General features: G+C 40.9%; 1 protein-coding gene across 1 annotated transcript; it reads left to right on the forward strand.

Annotated features, from left to right (window-relative positions):
- Positions 1–116: 116 nt before the first annotated feature.
- Positions 117–17,418, forward strand: tcf25 (TCF25 ribosome quality control complex subunit). Its single transcript, XM_080843006.1, has 18 exons — positions 117–404; positions 789–911; positions 1,382–1,456; positions 1,557–1,681; positions 1,996–2,061; positions 2,174–2,256; positions 3,088–3,218; positions 3,988–4,087; positions 5,884–5,977; positions 6,304–6,396; positions 6,602–6,707; positions 7,120–7,279; positions 8,091–8,178; positions 8,609–8,767; positions 12,657–12,747; positions 13,386–13,465; positions 13,876–13,951; positions 16,374–17,418. The coding sequence occupies exons 1-18, from the start codon at positions 189–191 to the stop codon at positions 16,539–16,541; spliced, it is 2,034 nt and encodes a 677-aa protein (XP_080699132.1). The 5' UTR covers positions 117–188; the 3' UTR covers positions 16,542–17,418.
- The last annotated feature ends 4,167 nt before the right edge of the window (positions 17,419–21,585 follow it).

Raw genomic sequence — 21,585 nt, forward strand, 5'->3', positions numbered from 1 at the left:
AAATAAAACTATCACTATATCTTTAAAATAAGTTTGGTGGATGCAGTGATGTCATTTCCTTAAAAAGTGAAAGAGTTTCCTCTTAAACGTCCAATTAGATTCGTCGTGACCAAGCTTGCTGCCACCGCTCTATGTCAGCTACCCATAGCTAACTGAGCCTCAGCTGTGTGGACAGCCATCACCAGATCATGTCGAGTCGTGCATTGCGGAGACTCAAAGGCAAGCAGAGGGGACAGGAGGAACTAAGCATCGAGGATCTGAAATTGAACGAAGCACAAACGGTGGATTTGCAAGAGGAGGAGGATGACCAGGGTGAAGCTGTCCTGCAGCCAGCTAAGACGAGCAACAACCGGAAAGCTAAGAAAAACAAAGCTCAGAAAAACATCAGCAATATTTATGAACTGGCAAGTGCCTTTACAATACCTCTCTGTCCACATCAACAGAGTGTCAGCTCATCATTGCAAAGATTTCCCCTATGCTACTGTCACTTTCCACTCACAACTTGTGATTAGCCTGCTAGCCAACTGGTAGCAATTCCATGCTACCAGCTAGCTGAAAGTTAGCTTGGAATCTCTGATGTCACACGTCAACAGGCTGGCGTGTTACCTTGTAATGAGTTATGTCAGCAAATCTGTTTGTTGTGAACGTACTTCAACAGGTATATTGGATATCGAAAATAACCTACCCCTTGTCTTTGTGTATTAAAAGCTTCCTTGTGTTTAACATTTACATGTTAGTCAATGAAATGTCAATGATGTGTGCAATTGCTCTGCTTCTCTGACATGCAGATTGGCGATGCCGAAAACGAGGTGGAGAAAAGTCTGACAGATGAAGATAGTGGGGTCAAGCAACAAGTAGATCCCGACGCTTCTAGAGATGATGTGGATGAAACAGACAGACAACCCACAGACGTAAGTTAGATTGAAGACACATGCCCTGTAATTTTGTTTTGTACCTGTCATTGCAGGACAAAGCGCTGACACCCAGCGTGGTTTTGTGATGGTGCTGTATGTTGGGAAGAATTATTTGCCACCTTTCTCAGGCTCTGTAAAATGTTTACATATGTAAACAGAGTGCATAGGATTCACCATTACTGTGTGTGAATAATTCTAATTCTAATTAATTATCTTATGACTGGATCTTTGGTCACATCAAAATATAATATACTGTTCAAAACACCTGAAACCACGGATCTTCATGCCTAGAACACATGTGGAAAACAAGTCAGCAGAAATACAGTCAACATATACAAAATCAGTTTTATTGAAATGTAAAAAAAGAAAAAAAAATGCTTTTATGTATAATCTTTCTAAATATATTTTTCAATAATGTTTATTTTTTTTTAAATGATCTAAGTACTGGATTTTACTTATTTTATTAGATCAACAATGGTGAGGTGACAAAAAAGAAAAAGAGGAAAAAAAAGAAGAAGAAAGCCCCAACAGCCGATCCTCAGGTAAAGCGGTGGTACCCTAGCCATTTTTTGAAGACGGCCTGCATGTCCAAAATTAATCTGTTTTGCTGATCTGCATGGCACTGTTCATTCTGCACCACAGGAGGATGGAGCAGGAGATGATATAGATGCAATCCTGGAAACCATAGAGAAGACCAATGGGCTCTCCCATCAGAATGATGATGGTGTCACATTTGACAGTAGACCTGTGTTGTACGTGGAGCACCGGTGAGTGAAGGGAAACCCATGTGAGCCATATAGCAACTGGCTGAGCACACTTAAACTGACTGAACACACTTAAACTGGCTGAACACACTTAAACTGACTGGTTGCAAATGAGTGCACTTGAAGATGTCTGGGCATTTACGTGGTTCGCTGGAAACTTGAAACACTCCTTGAAATCAAAATGGACTTTTCTGAGTTTTTAACATATTTTAATGTGCTGAGTGCAAGTTTTGAATTCTTTTGGAGTCTTGTGTCTTGATTGCTGCCTAACCATAGCCTAACTAAACTATTCAAAATTCCTCTGCTTTTTCTTTTAGCAATCTGAATCCTGAAACAGAGCTGAAAAGATATTTTGGAGCCAGAGCTGTTCTGGGAGACCAACGGTAGGGGTGTTTTTTTATGTATTGCTCAGAACTTAAGTTCCTTTTGATAGTATTCTTATATCATGGTAATTTGTGCTGTCTCCCCGATGCTTGTCTCCTTCTCTTGTATCAGACCCAGGCAGAGACAGAGGCAGTTTCACCGCAGTACTTGGATGACCTTCCCCAAAGATACCTGGCCCCGCTTCAGCAAACCAGGTGAGACCTATTGGGGCATCATGTTGAAAGTCAAGCACAGCATTGCCATGGTCTATTATACGCTTCTCTGGACATTGAATATTCCTTGTAAGATAAGTCTCCACTATTGCTAAAGCTCCCCAGAGGTCACATCCCCACCAACATATGAGTTGTGCAACTCTTTCGGGACTTTTACAGCATTTCTCCCTGACGCCCAGTACAATTGTTTATAAAAAGTAATTAGTGTTTAGGACATGAACCATGCCAAATTTAGATTTGCCAACAGCACATACTGCAGTGTATATTTACCCCAGGATTGTTTAAACAATGCTCGTGAATTTTGTTCCATCGATCTCCTGATTGCAGAAGGGCTAGTCTCTCAATGGGCGCTTTGATACAGAGACCTGTAAGGTTTTCTTTAAAATGGTCCCCAACTCTTGCCACCCTGAGCTAGGACAGCCTATAAAAGGCAGCATTGATGTTGGGCGAGGGAGCCGCAGGGGGGAGGCACAGTGTGTCAGAGGCAAGGGCAGACATACACAGACAGTTATGTCACAGCCTGCACAGTGTCTTCCATTTTTTTCAGCTGAAAACTATAATAGCTGATTGCATATCTCATGATGGAAGCCACTGGTATATTTAACTACAAATAACTTACCTTTGAGATGCAATGTCTAAAAGATGGAGAATGCTGTACAGAACCCATGCAACAGCAGGAAATATGTTTGTGTGAGGACAATATATATGACCTTTTTAGAGCTGAATGTCCCCTGGTACTGTAATTGAGTCTGATTCCTGTAATCCTTAATGTGTTTTCCACAAAGTCCTCTCTTTGTTCTGTCTTGTTGCCAGGAATTTCTATGAGTCTTCTGGAAACCAAAAATGGCTTACAGTATTTCACATTTGAGCACAATCGAGACTATCAACAAGTTCAGTTCAAATTCTTAGATGCGGTTGAGTCCATGGATCCAAATAACATAGTCGTAAGTTGGCTTTGCCTCATATTACTTTTTTGGATGGGTGTGTAACGACTGTAACGTGCTGTTTACTCTGATGTCATTATGGCCTGTTTATTACCATTTGTCTAATCTAAGGTTTCAATTATTATCTGAGATTTAAAGTTGCAATACATAGTTATCAAAAATGCTTCTAGACATAAGACAACTATGTTATTCTGAAGGCATACAGGGTTCCCACGGGTCATGGAATTTCTGGAATATCATGGAATTTCATAAAAGTTTTTCCAGACCTGGAAAGTCATGGAATTTGACCATTTTGCATGCACAGTCCTGGAATATCATGGAATTTTCTTAACAGTTGTGTAGATTAATTACATTTTTTTTATTTACCTTGCGCTTACAGGGCTTTCAGCCAAGAAGGGTGGTTGTTTTTGACATTTACAGTTAAGTTTTACATATCTGGTTGTGTAAAGCTTCGTATAGACAAAGAACAGCTCTAGGGGTGAATATAATCTTCAGTTTTCACACTTTTAAAAACGTTTTAACATTTCTATTTACGGAAGTGGTCATGGAAATTCTGTTTTTTGGGTCTGGAAAGTCATGGAAAATCATGGAATTTTATATTTGACTTCGAGTGGGAACCCTGATAATAAAAAAAACTTGAAATGAACTTGAACTATGAATTCTGTTGATTGCATAGAATACCCAGAAATATTCAGAAATAATATTATTTCTCTGTGTTAAAAGGTCTTAGTCCAGATACTTTGCCCAAGGTTATCCCTTGTCCCCACAGGTCCTGCTGCAGCTCAACCCATACCACATCGACTCACTGCTGCAACTCTCTGATGTCTGTCGTATCCAAGAGGACCAGGAGATGGCTAGGGATCTCATTGGTTAGTATGGCTTCCCTCAGGCTCAAGGTCATCTGTGGATAAACACTCAGATTTTTCAGTGGGTAATCTTGTTAAAATGTTAGGTATTTTATCCGTGTGTTACACAAAAGCATACCTCAAGTAGGTCAGGTTTGTTGTGCAAAATTGTTACTTTCTGACAAATTGATGCAATTATGAGTCCTATGCAGTTTATTTAAACTTACACAACTTGGATGTGGGTCACCAAATAGACCCTCAAGCCAAGTGTTTACCTGACTCAAAGAGCAGTGCACATGCAGAGCTGTCTCCAGTGATACTATTTTACTAATAGAGCCAAATGCCAAATTCTTGATTCTACTGATTATACTGTGTTTTGCATTCGTGTCTAATCAGATAACAACCTCTCCAGACAAACACTGGAGGAAATTACATTTGCAGACAGATTCTCAATAGATATATAAATTAAATCCTTACATTTTTCGACTGAGGTATTTCCCCCAGCTTCAGTACAACTGCCACCCAGAATACTGTAACTGCTAACTAGAATGGGGGCTTTTCTGAAGAAAACCTCATGGCACAGTATCCAACCCCAAAGTTGTGTAGGCACTAGCAGGCTTAAGTAACTAACTTAAGGGTAATTCCATGTCAAATCAACAGATAATAGAAACAGACAATAGAATCATTTCCTGACTGACCATCTTGGATTTTCTTCAAACTTAATATAAATAATGTAATTGTACTCAGAAACTAGTGTGCAACTTGTGGCCCTAATTTTACAAAATGAAAGTGCTCTTCTATATACAAAAATGTGTATTTACAATATTATATGCCTTAAAACAGCCTTTTCCATCATCGTTAAACATGACATAATACCTTGGTTTGGTTCAAGGTACCAACTTCACATGTTGTGCAGTTACTGATTAATACGCTGTGCTTTTCAGTGGCATCTGCATCTAGTTTTATAAGAAAACACTGTTACATAAGTATAATATATCAAAAACAGATGAAGATATACGAGCAGAAGTTGCTCCAAAGCATGAAATACAATTTTTTGCAAACCATAACTTGTCAAAAATGGAACTGTTGTCCAACCATTTAAGAAGCTAAAGACATTTTAAATTTAAGCATTCCGCATTAATAGAACAAAAGTAATGGCTTATAGAACTTTGTTTTTTTGCAGCAGCAGCAATATTAGGGCCATGCACTCTAGTAGTGCCCTTTTCTCAGAAACTAAAGAAGGTAAAAGCTTAAAATTCTAAAGTATGAAGTAAAACCACGATGGCCAGTCGGGAGTACTCTGTTGATTTCACATGGAATGGCCCTTAAGCAGAAAATGAATCTCATTTGATTTGGCATGGAACTGCCATGCAGCTGCATGGCCAAGAGCTGGTTAATCACCATCTAATCAGATTAATCCAGGCTTGGCACCTAGCTCAAGGAAATTTCATTATCTGCCTCAGACAGTGAGGTTTGTCTGTCTGCAGTGTAACGCTTGACCTCGTACATTAAGAAGGAAATGGATATTAATAAAGTACAAGTTAGTAGAGAGTAATGATGGCCTTTGTTCTATAAATGTGTAACAGCCCTAATCCTCTTGTATCTTTAATAAAATCATGCTTGTTAAGTTCTATTCACATTTTTATTTACCTTGCTATATATTGAGTTGATACCACAGCTATTTTTTAATTACCTGTAATTAATGAGTACCGTGTGTGTGTGTGTGTGTGTGTGTGTGTGTGTGTGTGTGTGTGTGTGTGTGTGTGTGTGTGTGTGTGTGTGTGTGTGTGTGTGTGTGTGTGTTTATATATAAACTGTAGAACGGGCTCTCTACAGTTTTGAGTGTGCTTTCCACCCTGTGTGCAGTCTTACATCAGGAACCAGCCGACTTGACTACCTGAGACCAGAGAACAGGTGTGTAAGCAATATCTCTCTCTCACACACACACACACACACACACACACACAATATTATGTCCTTTTCACTTCTATTTGTCTTAAGGGTTTCCCTTTGGTCAACTGTTACAATTTGTCTTTTACTTTGGTCACATTTGTATATCAACTACTACAGCTTTTGGGTTGGAATCATTTATCGGTATTTTTTGGTTGGCTTCATTGCTATTTTCTCAATTATATGTTTACAGGCCTTTATAAACACTTTTCCCTCTTTTTCCGCTGGTTATGGGTTCAGTTCTCATTCTTTTCCTGGGTTCTGTGTTCCTCCCTGTTCGTCTGTCACAGGGCCTTCTACTTGGCTCTGTATAAGCACATGATGTTCCTGGAGAAGAGAGGCTGCCCCAGGACCGCTCTGGAGTACTGCAAACTCATCCTGAGGTACTCCCAACACCCCTCCAGCCTCTTACCATCCCTTAGCACCACAAACAAAAAACACATCCTTTTCTATGGAGTCCTGTTGCAGCATACTCTCATCATTTATTTCGTGTTGGATTTGCTTGTTGACCTTACTTCTAGTGGTCAGTAGTTGTCAGTGTGGGGTTTGTCAAGCATGTTCTTCACGCTCTGTCTGTCTGGCCTGCAGTGTGGATCCTGATAATGACCCTCTCTGCATGTTGCTGCTGGTAGACTTCCTCTGCCTCCGCTGCCGCGAGTACAGCGCCCTCATCCGAATCTACGAAGAGTGGGAGGTAAGATACATGGATGCAGTTTCATTTGTTTGTCCGTCTGCCTCTTTTTCTGTCTCGCTCTCTCACTCTAGTTTTCACCTGTGGTGGTGTTAGTGAAATTATGATCATGCAAGTTGCCATTTTGTCATCTAATTTCTACAGAGAACATTGGACTTGGAATTTAAATGAAATTATACCTGAAACATATAGCTTTTTCTTTCTACAGTATGCAGTCTGTTTACTCTGATTGCGTTTTTGTCACACCCTTCTCCTGCGTTTTGTTTGTTTTCAAAGGACACAGGGGAACTCCAAAGATTCCACCCATTAACTCTTGCAGCATCCTTTGTTTTGAATTAATCCACTACTATGCTGATTTCAATGCTGCCTTTATCTTCCTTTCTTCACCTGCCCTGTGCTTTCCGGTTCACGTCAGGTCCACAGGAACCTGTCCCAGCTGCCCAACTTTGCCTTCTCAGTGGCCCTGAGCTACTACCACCTGAGCCTGCAGGAGGACTGCCCAGCTGACGAGGGGGCAAAGTTAAGACAGAAGAGTGACAAGCTACTGCAGGGCGCTCTTATCATGTTCCCCGGCGGTGAGAAGCACATACTGAGAATACACACACACCTTGATGCCTATGTTGCTGTTGCCATGCATTTTGGGGGGCATGTTTTAAGTGTTCCAGAGAAATCAAAGTGGCTAGTTTATCTCTGGTTCTTGTGAAAGCCTCAGAAAGTTTAGTTTACAGTGCTGTGGCATTTTCAGCCAATGCAAGCAGTCTGAAGTCTTGGTCATCCAGTCCATTGTTTTAAAAACCCAGCAGTCTTTTGGGTTGATTAGTTTGTCCTGCTTTTTACAGAGTTGGATTTTGGACCAATATCTTGGTTCAAAATGAAGTATCCCTCTCTTAACTGTCCAGAGATTTATTTGCCATGATTTGTTTGTGTGTGTCCGCTTTCATAATCCATCATTTCATAAAACCTTCATTGACAAGTTCTTGCATAAGTCATTCAGCAAAATGTAAAAAGCAAAACGAAGTTTGCAGATGTTATCTGCTCTAACCTGGTTCTATTCCCCATCTATTGTAACATCATGGCAGGCAATTGCAGTGCAAGCCAAATTACATTTTAATTGAATGCAGTTTGTGATATTTTCACTTCTGTCAGGTTTTAAATATACCCATGAAGAAAAAAGCAAGACCAGGTTGTATTAGTATTTCTCCTGAAATGAACACTTGAGATGTGTTCGTGGCCTGGAACATTCTATGATTGAATGTTTTTTTCTTGATGTAATGTATGTGTTCATATACGGCAGTTACATATACCCTGGATAACAGATTTGCTTTTTTTGCGTATGAATGTCTTTGTGTGTTTGACTGTGTGTGTTTTTGTTTGTGTGATTTACAGTGCTCATGCCTCTACTGGACTTGTTGACAGTACAGCCTGACTCTGCTGTCTCCTCCCATGCATATTTTGGCCCTAAAAGTCAGATGGAGTAAGAAAAATAACTTCTTCGCCCTTTTGCTCATTCATTTTTACTAGTCTTCAGAGATTATTTCCCCATCTTAATTAGATAAATGTAATCTCATTTGGTTTTATAGGCATAGAAATTGAACTCTGTGTCACTATGTCTGTTTTTAAGGAAAATAGTATGACTTAGAGAAAGCAATAGTGTAAATGGTTGGCATTTCTATACATACACATTAGCCTTCAATCCAAATCAGCATTTATAAAATGGTATTTTTGTTATCTCTGTCTCTCCTCTCGCTCTTGTATTTTATTCTTTCTTTCCCCTTTTTGCTTTCTTTCTCCTCTCCCTTTCTTGACTGCTATATGTCTGTCTTTCTTTCTCTTCCTCTTTTCTCTCACTGTCTCTCTCTCTCTCTCTCTCTCTCTCTCTCTCTCTCTCTCATTGCCTCCCTCAGTCAACCCCCTGCTCTGGCTCAGCTGGTAGCGCTCTACGTGGGGCGTAGTCATGCGCTGTGGAAGGAGGCTCCGGTGCTGCTCTGGCTGGAGGGCAACGTTAGTGAAGTGCTCCGCAGGGTCAACGCCCAGGACCCCCAAGTGGAGGACTGCCTCAACAAGTGTGTGACCTTCAACGTGCTCACACACACACACACACACACACACACACATACACATACACATACACATACACATACACATACACATACACATACACACAAACACACACACACACACACACACACAAATTAACATCTGAAGAAATACCACCTAGAAGTGAACCTCACTATCCAACATTACCCCTGAGTGCTCACCTATAATACCTTGCCAGCCTCCAAATATATCATCAAGCATCTATTTTAGTTTCTTATATATAAGCCCTTATCTGGAGAGCGGATTTCATAGTTTCAGCCCAAATTGAATAACAGAAGCACAATCAGTGTTTTGCTTGCAGCTGCTTAGATCTGCTGTCTGCTGTCACTGTGGCAAGGGGGAGACTCTGGCAGTGTTGCTAGCCGTTAAACCAAATAAATTAAAGTCATCTGACACTCTGATAAGGAGCAGTGCAGGCGCTCAGCATATTGGAAACTCTATTTTACCAATTATGCTGCGGCATGTTGCCCTCTTTACATTGTTAGTGGAGAGGGAGGGCACAACCTACAGCCTTTAAGACATAAAGGAAATCTGAGCAGTTCTTGCCTAAGACTGTTACGTTGGTTCTGTTTCAAAGGTTATGTCTATAGGAACATGACATGCAGTATTTGTAAAAAAAAAACTTGACTAAAGTGCCGAGGGCCCATGACCCTATAACGACCATTGGAGACCGTGAGACCAATTGATCATGTTTACGATGTTTACTTGTTAGCGGACAGAACAGTGCTTGTTTTCGGTATCGAGTTCTTGTGGCATTGGTAGTAGAGGAGGGGTAGGTATCTGAGTTAAGCCCAGAGGGGTGAAAACAGCCTCATGAGTGGTTTTCAATTTGCTTTGGTTTTCATGAGTATTCAATTTTATTTATATCGCGCCATAACAATACAATTGCCTCTAGGCGCTTAACGGAGCCCAGAGCCTAAACCCCCTTAGTGCATGCACAATGGCAACAGGGGCAAGAAAAAACTCCGTTAGGCAGGAAGAAACCTTAAGCAGAACCACGGCACATAAGGGGGGACCCATCTGCTTGAGGTCGGCCGGGTGGAGATAGGAAGGTGGGAAGGGGGGAAGGGGGAGGGTTGTGTGGCAGAAGGGGAAGGGAAACAACAGGGGTTGTACACAGCCAGCATTTGGGCGCTGGACATAGTATGTATACAGACATCCGGTGGTAAATACATGATACAGGCAAGACCAGTTTACTGTACTCATAGGGTTACTGTTACAGGGGTAAGGGATGTAGGGACAGAGAAACATTTCAGTGGTGGCAATAATGTATATTGTACAGTACTGTGCAAAAGTTTTAGGCAGGTGCGAAAAAATGCTATGAACTAAGAATGCTTTGAAAAATGTAAACAATAAATGTTTATTTTTTATCCATTTACATGGTAAGACTGAGCACAGCAACAAGACACAACGTAGTTATACTGCATCAGCAGGGTCTCTCCCAGACAAAGATTTCAAAGCAGACAGGGGTTTCGAAATGTGCAGTTCAAGCTCTTTTGAAGAAGACTTTGAGGATCGTAGACGCAGTGGTCAGCCAAGGAAACTTAATGCAGCTGATGAAAAACACATCAAGCCTATTTACCTTTGAAATCAGAAGATTTCAAGCAGTGGCATCAGCTCAGAACTGGCAGAAACCAGTGGTACCCAGGTACAGACATTTACTGTCCGGGGAAGTCTGGCCAGAAGTGGTCTTCATGGTAGAGTTGCAGCCAAAAAGCTCTACCCCGACAAGGAAACGAGGCCAAGTGACTGAACTAAGCACGAAAACATAGAAACTGGGGTGCAGAAACATGGCAGAAGGTGCTATGGACTGATGAGTCAAAATTAGAAATATTTGGCTGTAGAAGAAGGCAGTTTGTTCGCCGAAGGGCTGGAGAGAGGTACAATAATGAGAGTCTGCAGGCAACAGTGAAGCATGGTAGAGGTTCCTTCCCAGTTTGGGGCTGCATTTCTGCATGTGGAGTTGGAGATTTGGTCAGGATGAATAGTGTCCTCAATGCTGAGAAATACAGGCAGATACTAATCCATCATGTAATACCATCAGGGAGGCGTATGATTGGCACCAAATGTATTCTGCAGCAGGAACATAACCCCAAACATACAGCCAATGTCATTAACAACTATCTTCAGCTTAAAGAAGAACAGAGAGTCCTGCAAGTGATGGTATGACCCCCACAGAGCCCTGATCTCTACATCATCGAGTCTGTCTGGGTTTACATGAAGAGACAGGAGAATTTTAGGAAGCCTACATCCACAGAAGATCTGTGGTTAGTTCTCCAAGATGTTTGGAACAATTTACCAGCCGAGTTCCTTCAAAAACTGTGCGCAAGTGTATCTGGAAGAATTGATGCTATTTTGAAGGCAAAGGGTGTTCACACCAAATATTGATTTAATTTAGAATTTTCTTCTGTTCCTTCACTGCATTTTGTTAATTTATGAAGAATTGATGAAAATAAACTGTTAACACTTCCATTTTTGAAAGCATTCTTAGTTTACAGCATTTTTTCACACCTGCCTAAAACTTTTGCACAGTACTTTATATAAATGCTAGCATAGGGTATGGGGTAGAGTAAGTGTACGTAGTACGTTTTTATGTACATAGTTGAAGGTGCACCTCAGGGCTTGTAGACTGGAAGGGCTGGGCAATGCATTTGTGTCATGACAAACCTTCATGTTGTGTTTGCTCGAGGATCAACTGCTCTCCATATATAGAAATGTAGACTAGTCTTCGTCATCCCCTTTTCTAGGACAAATGAGCTTTTTGTTTTATAAACAAAATGGTGCCTGACCCACACAGACCCGAGGTGTTCAGCGTTTTGCTAACACAAGACAGTTGTCCTCACAAGCTTTAGCCACTATCACTATGGCCATGAATGACTTCCACTCAAGGGAAGGGAAACAACAAGTGGTAGATGTACACTACATGCTCTTGGTAGATGTACATAATATTTATACAACAACATATGGTTTATACATGATACTTACAAAAACAGCTTAGTGGGTATACAGTGTACTTATAGGGTTACTGTTAAAAGGGTAAGAAAAGTAGGAACAGAAAAACATGTTGGTAGTGGCAATCATATATATTGCATTTAAATGCAAGCATAGGGTATGGGGGTAGAGTAAATGTACGGCAGTTCGTTGGTGGTTGGTGAATGTGATCAGAGGGTTTCTACAGGTAGATCGGGTGGAGAGACAACAGCAGTGTCCCATAGCGAAGATGGTCTAGACTAGGAGAGGAAGAAACCACAGAGTTAAGCCTTATTGCACTCATTACTACACATTACTACACATCACTGCACCATCTTCTTTTTATATAACCACTCACTTTTGCACAGGCTGAACCTCTCGCGTTGTTCAAATTACTATTGTTTATGTTGTATATACAACCAACTGTACGTTTAGTTTTTGTGTATACTGTACATACAATCATTAATTATACACTCACCTTTCCAACTCTGTCCACTACACCTCTATGTTTAACACTTTTAATATGGCACACATATATATATTAATCTGTATACTTTGTCCACCACTTCAATAACACTGTACATACTGTAAGATTTAGCATGACTTATTTACTTATACCTGCACTTATCTGTAAATAATACTACTATTTTGCACTTCTGGTTAGATGCATTGGATAGAGTACCTGTACTCTATCCAATGACAATGAAGTTGAATCTAGTTTAATCTAATTTAAGATAATCTTATTCTAGTGGAGGGTGTTTTTTTCCATGTAAAACTTGTAAACAACGTGGTAATAGCACTAAATAGGTGTCACCGAGCCCCACTTATCCCTGCACGTGCTTGTGTATGTTGTATATCTCCCTTTGTATGTGGTGTTTTTGTCAGGAGAAAGACAAGGTACCAAAGCGCTCCGAGAAACATTCATCGGCACGTTATATTGTCCGAGATCAAGGAGGCCACGGCCACTCTGCCTCTGGTGAGTGCTTTACACTGTGTAATAAGTAACTGGCACTTGCTATAACTGAGCTTTCAATAACATCTGAGTCTGCAGTGGGTCGATCATTTGTATATCATTCATTTTCTATACTTCAAGGTTTTGCATCAAAGCTCCTTGATTCTTGATTACTGCCAGTCAGTCAGTCATGTTTAGTCTGCCAATGTGCCTCTTATGCAGTCATTGTTTCTCCACTGATGGTAAGTTGTAATGGATATGTTCACTATGTGTCCCTGATTTAGCAAATGAGTAGTATTTGTTTCTGTCCCTTCATGAAAATTTAATGTGTTGGCTATCCAGCTAATGCACAGGGTTTTGAATTCTGTCGCTTGTAATCTATCGATAGGTTTCGCCTAAACGAATAAAGGCCGGGCGGGTTAAGTAATTATATCCAATAACCGCCCGCCATTTGAGAAAAGTTTTACGACAAACACAGACTGAGTGAAATGTGAGGTGAAAGTGTGAGAAGTAATGCGATCTGCATGTTTGCAGTTCTCTGTATTTTTTTCTGATGCGTAAGCGATGTTGGTAGAAATGTGCAGATGTGAAGTCCAAGCTCTAGAGCTGCAGAGTGGCTTCTTGAATGTAATTAACAGCTCTGCTGTTCTGCTCACCCCTAGGAAGTGACCACACAACCGGTTATGGGTTTTGACCCTCTTCCGCCTCTGGATTCAGTGATGTCGTACACCCGACCAGAGAGGTAAGCTCTGCCCAACTTGTTGGAACAGTGCGAACAGAGAAAATGTGGCGGGATTTAACCTGGAATAGTGTCATTTGATTTAAGTTCTTGTGATGTTTTGTTGATAACCTGGATTATCATGCAAAGTTCACTAAGGGGAAATGTGTTTAAAGGCTACATTAAGGACTGACGTCAAAGTGCCCAGAGCAGGCCTTAGGCACGTTTGTCTAAGATTACCATAAAAGGTTTGTGTCTAAGGGTCTCAATTCTCAGTTCTTATTTTGCTAAGAGCAGAAAACAAACGTAACTGAAAATAGCAGAACTTCTTGTAGGCTATGCTGGGGCACTGAAGGCCAAATGTATGATTTAATGAATCTACTATAGCTTTGTATACATTTCATCTCTGGTTTTGAATCTGTCTTTGCCAATAGACAAATCAGTGGAGCTTCCAATGAAAGCACCTTGTCACTCTTCTTTCGTTCTCTGCTGCCAAATTTCAACCTGCAGGTGAGTGGGTTGACATTTTTCGAGAATGCTTGTAGAGAAGCGAGAACTCTCTCTCTCTCTCTCTCTCTCTAACTCATACTGTTTCTTCTGAACCACAGACCACTGAATCCATCAAGAGATAGCCAATCTCAAGTCAATACGCAGGGACATAAACTAGATGAGGTTTTCTCTCTCTCTCTCTCTCTTTCAGTCATCTCGTGCTTACTCTTGCTCAGGCTGTGATTGTAGAAGGGCTGAGGCTATGTTCTCTTTTCCCGCCCTCATGGTGTGTTTCTCATAAAGACCATTAGTCATGTAATAAACCTCTTTTATGTCTTAATTGCAGTAAGGGTAAGTTTCAGGGTGTTCTGAATGAAGATGTTTCATAACTGTGTCCTGCATCACCCTTTCAAGTGTAATTTGATGTATTTGGCGTCTGACTAGCTGATTGGCTCTCAGGGCTGCATGTTATCTATGCATGCAGTGTTGAAATGTGTTATAAAACCTGGATGTACAGACATCATCTGAGGCAGTGTTATAGGGTTTTTATGGAGACAGTCAAGCAGAGACGGATTGTCTTCGGAAGGGACACATCTAAGAGGAATGCCACCCTGCGATGTTAATCAAGTAAAATTTGATTGATTTTGTCTTAAGGCTGATCCCTACTCAATCTAATCTTTAATCTCAAGATTCAATTCATTAATTTAGTAAAAGGAAAGTGCCCGAGTTCCACATTGGACTCAGATGGGATATATTTTAGTGTGATATTCAAGTTTTTGTCTTATATTTTGTGTGTCTTATTTATTATATACTTGAAGCTTGGAAATTGTCTGATCAGTTGTATCATAAAGGGATAGAATAGCAGCATGCACGTGTAATCGGCAAGGTCGACATTTTCTTGTAAATCTATAAAAATACTTTTTTTTTAGCAAACCGCAAACCAGTGCAGCTTCGCTAGGTCAATTTGGTAAGATTCTTACTGGTTATACATCTGTGCGTCTGTTTAGTGACTTATGTGTGCTTTGGGCACAGGTCAGTGCGGAACCACCGGAACCAACACCCTTTCTGTGCATTGAAGGTGACTTTATGTGGCAGTTGCACATAGGGTTTGCTTTTTCCGGATAGGGACGTCAGTGGTACAAGCTGTACTGCAAGCCAACAGGAGCATGTTAAGAGCATGTTGACTTTGTGCACTATAAATCTCCATGGCAACTTCTAAGTGTGCTCACATCATTATGCCTCTCAGGCAGAAATAGTTGGGTGGACTGTAATGGCAGGGATGAACAGATTTATTTCCCTTAATGTCCCGAACAGACCAAAGAACGCATTTTGTCTCGGTCTCTGTCTCTTTCTCTGTCCACCTGGCAACAAACCACGTTTAGCCTCGAATTCATCATGAAGGAATGCACTGCCAGCTTGATTTCCGAGTGCCAAGGCTTTGAATTGCCACGAAATTGAATTGGGCACTGTCTTTGCACAGTGGATCAAAATGTTTGTGCCAGGATGAGTTCTCATTGAAAAGTTATCTTGTATAGTCAGTCCTAACGATAGCCAATGATGTATTGATGAAACTTCTTTATGCTCATAATTTATATTTATCGATTCAACAGATTCTTTTTTCCTTATTAACGTGCAGTACAGGTAAAGATTACCCAAACAAAAAGGGTTTAAGAGTGAGTGTTACATTATGCCACTGGCAAATTCTACATTGGTCAATGGTCACCAAATTAAACACACCACCGTTAGCTGAGGTAGCCAAATGGAGTGGACTAGATGCATCGTGCTCTAACTCTAGTTTAGGGTGCGACAATGTTTTGGGCCTTGTCATTAGCATTCCAAAAATACCACTGTTAGTGATTCTGGCTTGTCAAAACTGATGTGTGCTACTCAACACAAACGTGGACTCACGACGTGTGTGTTTAGTAACACTTGGTTATTGCATGAGACTTGTGTGCTAATTCATCTGTTAATTGGGGACACTGGCTAATATCGCATACCTGTCATTGTTGATAACACAGACATTCGTGTTAGTAGCCCACTTATTTATGAAAGCGTAAGCCATGGCGTAAACCTATACCCTTCCAGACCCCCGCACAGCAAAAATGGTTTTGATTGGTTAGACATGCTGTCACTTTGCTAATAGACATTAGGGAACCCTTCAAAACTTCTTCAGAGGGTGAAGCAGTGGACTGTTTTGATTGACTATAGCTCAGCAGAAGAGTGGAAGGGCGTCACAAGCCTATAGTTGTGTCGAGAGGGTGCACTTCTGTAAAAGAAGCTCTTCTGTGGTTTCTGGCATTTTGTGCCTTTGGCCTATGCCACCGGCTACCCCCTTCCCATGACCTTTGGGTTCTTAGCAGTTTTCTCTTTTTACAAATTTAGCTACAGGGCCACCTCACCACATGTTCTTCACCGGTCTTGTTTTTCTTTTTTTTTGTCACAGGGTGGGCTGAGACCTGAGGACAACCAGGAAGTGGCTCGTGCAGGAAGAGAGTTGAACCAGGAGGTGAACCGGCTAATGGTGGCGATGAGGGACATGCTGGCCAACATTCAGTTTCAGGAGCCACCCAGGGAAGACAACCCAGACCGTGATGAAGAGGAGTGGGACTAAAACATCCAAGGGCTGAGGAGACAAGACAGGAGAAGAAAAGAAAAGAGAAGAAGGTGACTGACTGAAGACCCTTACAGAGCAGAGAGCATTGGTTTAGATCCTGATGTGGAATGGAAAGAGGTAAGGGATGAGCGCTCATTGGAGAGCTTTTGAGCCGGACAGCAGGTCACTCTTGGATGAACCCAAACTAAGGATAGTGCACAAAGCAGGAAGTCCTTGTAGTAGTGGCCATGGCATTGCCCTAACACCAGCCTGTTTTCTCCCCCACAACTTCTCCAAGACTGAAAGCCTGCTTTGCCCCTTGAATGCTGGCACAGCCAGAACTTTTCATGATCTGTCTCCCCATGTGCTGATTGCAATCTGAGGATCGCTAAAGCATTTTCAGTCAAGTTACCGCCTCTGCCACCTCGAGACTCCTGTGTGGAGTTATTGTTCACAAAGTAAAAGGGAAAATGCTGTTTAGTGCAGTCAACAGTTGCTACAAAGATTTTGGTTTTTGTTCAAAGCAAAGCCTTAGTTGAATTGACACTACAATCTCAATCTGCTACAAACTGAGCTCCATGGTGTTTTCAGCACTTACACTGCGTGCCAGACTCACACCTTCATCACACACCGCTGTGATCAATACATGTGAAAAACGCATTCATCAGATTGGCAACATGAATGTAAAAAAAAAAAAAAAAGTATACCTTGCAATGCCCTCTTTTTATGTTCTGACGTTAAGATTTAAAGGGGACGAATTGATGGTGTGAAATTTCTTGTTATTGGCCAATACTTTAAATGGAGGTGTTCCCTTTCCTCTGCACTCAGCTTATGTCACATTCTCACCGATAATACATCCAGTACAATGAAAATAAACATTTTATTCTTCACCACATCATCACTTTAACTTTTTTTATTCATGTTAAGCATGCTTGGTAGGTGAAGGTGCACTGTAATGTCTTATCACAGTGCCCCTTGTAGTGAAGGTGCTGTAAAGCAGTGGTCATTCAAAAGGTTCTGGTCTTTTTGTACACGTCATGAATCACACCCTCAGTGTCAGCCAATGGAGGGAGAAGAGGGAGGGACATGCATGAGGGAGGGACTTTTCTTAAAAAGCCAATCAAGTTTGTGTGCACTTGCATCTGAGAATTTGCGATGCTTTGTGGAGTCACTTTTAATTTCATGGTCAATGGCAGAACATTGTTTGTGGTTTTTGTTTATACCTCTGATGACCACTGTCCATTGTAAACAGGAAGCCATAACCCATGATATCCACTGACATCGCTGAATAGTTTCTATTCAAGCAGTGGCCACGCTTTAGACAGGGGCCCATAATCCAAATGAATGAGACGGTCACACAAACATATGTAGGTTAGCTTTCATGGAGGGTAAACACTTTTTCATCGGTCCTCTCATGACTGTGGGGCACAAGTTGTGCCTCCTACATATTTCAAACAGACGAGGACACAGATCAAAACAAAACGACTCTCTTTCCCTGTGTTATTTTCGCTGGCTCGCCCTCTGAAAGAACCACATGATTGTTTATGGCGGGGTGGGGAGATGGGACGGAAAAGTTGTGAAATGTTGGCCTTGTTTGTGGTTTTACCTTGAGCTACTGTCTGTATCATGAGCAGTGTTCATGTGACGTGTCACTTCGCCACTGGCACGAGAGACTTCATCCACAGACTTACTCTTCATACTCCTCTCTGTGAAATATTGTGATTTGCCCACACATTTATTGTGGATGGAGATAGAAAGCTTCAAATTCAGGGTGGATTTGTTTTGGTCATGGTCGCAGGTTGAGGAATGCACTTCAGAATGATTTTAAATTGTATCAAGTTATTGCATTGAGTATTGACATTTTTGACCAGAAACCCCTCCTTTATAATTGCTCCAAATCTGTGTTATACTGTGAAGTGTTTCTGAACTAGAGGAAGTGTGAATTCTTATGTTTCTATCCGCACATTGCTCCCTGAAACATCTGTCCCTGAGTTGTGATGCTGAAGAGAAATAGACTCAAGCAAACTCAAGACTTTTTCACTTAGCCCAATTCTTTGTAAGATAATTAAGCAGCAAACTTAATTCAACAGCCAGTGTGTTGTAGGTCCTGTGATGTTTCATGTGATGTAAAACATGGACAGATACTTGCGGCCATTCCTAGTTCTAAAGTCAAAAGTGAAAAAAGAAGACTGCCCAGCAGCCATTGGTATGTACATCTGAGACAAGGGGAAAACTAATGTATAGTCCTTCATGTAATCATTGCTACCTAAAGCTAAAATCCTTCATGCCCCAATGCATTCCTTCATGCTGTCATACTTTCCACTCTTCTGCACTTGGGTCTCCTACTTTCCTCCTTTTGTCTCTTTCTACTTCCTCTTTCTCTTTGCCTGTTATTCTGACCCCCCACTTGCCTGTTCACTCCTCTCAACCTCACCTCAGTTTCCTCCCTGACCTGTTGGCTAGGGAGTGGCTAAACTAGGTCTGACTAGCGTTCTGTATGTTCTGAGTGGTGATGAAAACAAAAGTCTGTTATGAGAGCAGGCTTCTCGGGAACTCTTAAATTGGGTGCAGTTTGATTTGAGCCCCCTTCCCTTTGCAGCCTCTGGCTTATTATGGGCAGTTTGGCCTATTGCTGCCCATTTAAAACCATAATCCAGTTAATTACCCTTTGCATAACATGCCATTCCCTTTGGGGAATCTGCTCCAATACATGTTCTTCAAAGCTGCCTGTCTATGTTAGTGATGGGTAACTTCACTGAGTGGAGAGTGTATTTATTCATATTTAAGGAGTTCCGCCTTTTTATATGTTCATGGTGTCCACACAGAAATGCACCCTAACCAATGACCATAAATAGTGTTATATTGTTGCCATGGCCATATTTTACAACTCGCTTTCTACTGAAAGTTTAGTAAAAGACTGTACAGCCTTCAACTGAAGAGTTACATGGTTAAGTATGGTAGTCCATAAAGTGTGGTAAGTAAAACCTTTTGAGGTGGTTTACTATATTGAATTGGTAGGGGTGTTTTTAATATATATATATATATATATATATATACACACACACACACTGAATATTGATATCAACAAGCATATGCTGTCTTGTGACACTGCAGGGAGAGAGAACTGAGAGTGTCAAAAAAAACATGTCGCAGCCAACTGAATGACCGTCACCTTTGATCTTGAAGCCACTGTCGTAAGGGAAAGTGTGGAAATACTGTAGAATGAGGTCAAAATAAGTCCCTTTGTATGCACTGCAAAAACAAGCTAAGGTTGTCCTGGTTTGCTGCTTAATGGAAATACATGGGTCAAAATCCAAGTTAATTCCGTTACCTTCTAGTGTCTCTTGTAACGTTACGTCAGCCATTATACCTTAAAATGTTGCTGAAAGACTGAATAAAAACTTTGACCTTTTAGATTCTCAGCTTTGGTCGGGCTTATGGACTCATAGAACATTGCTCGAGAAGCTTTACTGTCAATGTAAACTATTAAAGGATAGCACTACTAAACTGTGTCCTAAGCAGCCATTTTCTGCCCTAATGGACTCTTTATCCTTACATAACTGCTTTTTCATAAACAAACAAAGGCATCCTTGATGTTGAAGACAAGTTGTTTGGCATGAGCCCATTAAGGTATCATTGTCATGGCATTAGATCATACTTGAGACTGTCTCTGTCTGATCAGTGTTAAACTGAAATCAGCGCATAATCCATGTCTTTGTCTAATCGTGTCTTAAAATATACACTAGAGAATCTTGAAGAGCCTTTTTGTTCAGTCTGTCATCCATCTGATATAGTTATACTGGGTGATGATGGTGGCTTTACAAAAAACATTGATTAGGCTACTTTTATCTTAATTATCAGTATGCTTTAGGTATTCAACATTCCATGTTTTTGAAGACCAAATCAGGCAGTGTCTGGTATAGGTTTAAATAAAGTCTTAAAATCTGATGAATTCGTTTTACATCCAATTTGGTTTTACACTGTAATGTGACTCCTATTGAACTCCAATGTTGGGCCTTATGTGAAATAGAAATAGAAATAACACATATTTGTATTCTGTTATTATTTGCATCCTAGAAGATGGCTGTTGGAATTCAAGTGTAGATATACATCTATCAAAAAGAGATAGGCTGACCGACTGGCCATTGAAAAGTTCAGGAATCTTCTTGGTGGACCGGTCTTACGAGGGCCGGTCATTTTTCCATTTTAACTTTGTATATCCCAAAGCGTTACAGACCACGGCTTTGGATGTAGCTTATACAGACATTTAAAAGGCAATCGTATCTGCAGCCACACGGTTGGTGCAATCTGTTATAGTGAGGGCTCTCAATGAATTGCCTGTGAGAACCAATGTGGAGAGAAAAGGGAACCCAGCGGCCAGCGATGAAGACATGAAACGACAGATAAAGAAAAGCCCTTGTTGGCGGTCACCGTCAAGTGTGCAAAAATAACTGACTTATCTAGGGTAAGAACACACATGAGCATCTTTTTAAAAACGGGACGCTAGAAAATGCATTGATTCCTATGGTACGGCGCGCTTTGTGTGTTCCCCTACTCAAAGAGCGCCGTACCATAGGAATCAATGCATTTTCTAGCGTCCCGTTTTTAAAAAGACGCCCATGTGTGTTCTCACCCTTAAGCAGTCTGCTGCACGTGATGACGAGGAGAGTAGAGAAGGGGCAGGAGCATCAAATAGGAGTGAATCTTTGTCATACCATAGTGTGCTTATTAAAGAGCAAAACATTTTTTGTTAACTTTTAAAACGGACGTTTTTTTCTCTACACTTAGGCCAACTCGTCAATTTTTTTCGCATTATAGCCTAAACATATTTGATAGCCTGCCCAATAGTAAGCATGATTTCTGTTAAATACTTAGTGTCTGAAAAAAACAGGTGAACATTGCACTTGAATAGAAAGGTTAAACGATGGAACCTGAACCAGCATAGATTCATAGTATAGCCGAACACAAACAAAACAGATTGTGTTTTTTTAAATGAATGATTCGTTGATCGATTACATGTCAGTTTGACTTTGGTGTAACAAACTGGGCAACTTGACAGCAA

This window comes from Sprattus sprattus, assembly GCF_963457725.1.
Source record: "Sprattus sprattus genome assembly, chromosome: 8".
NCBI lineage: Eukaryota > Metazoa > Chordata > Actinopteri > Clupeiformes > Clupeidae > Sprattus > Sprattus sprattus.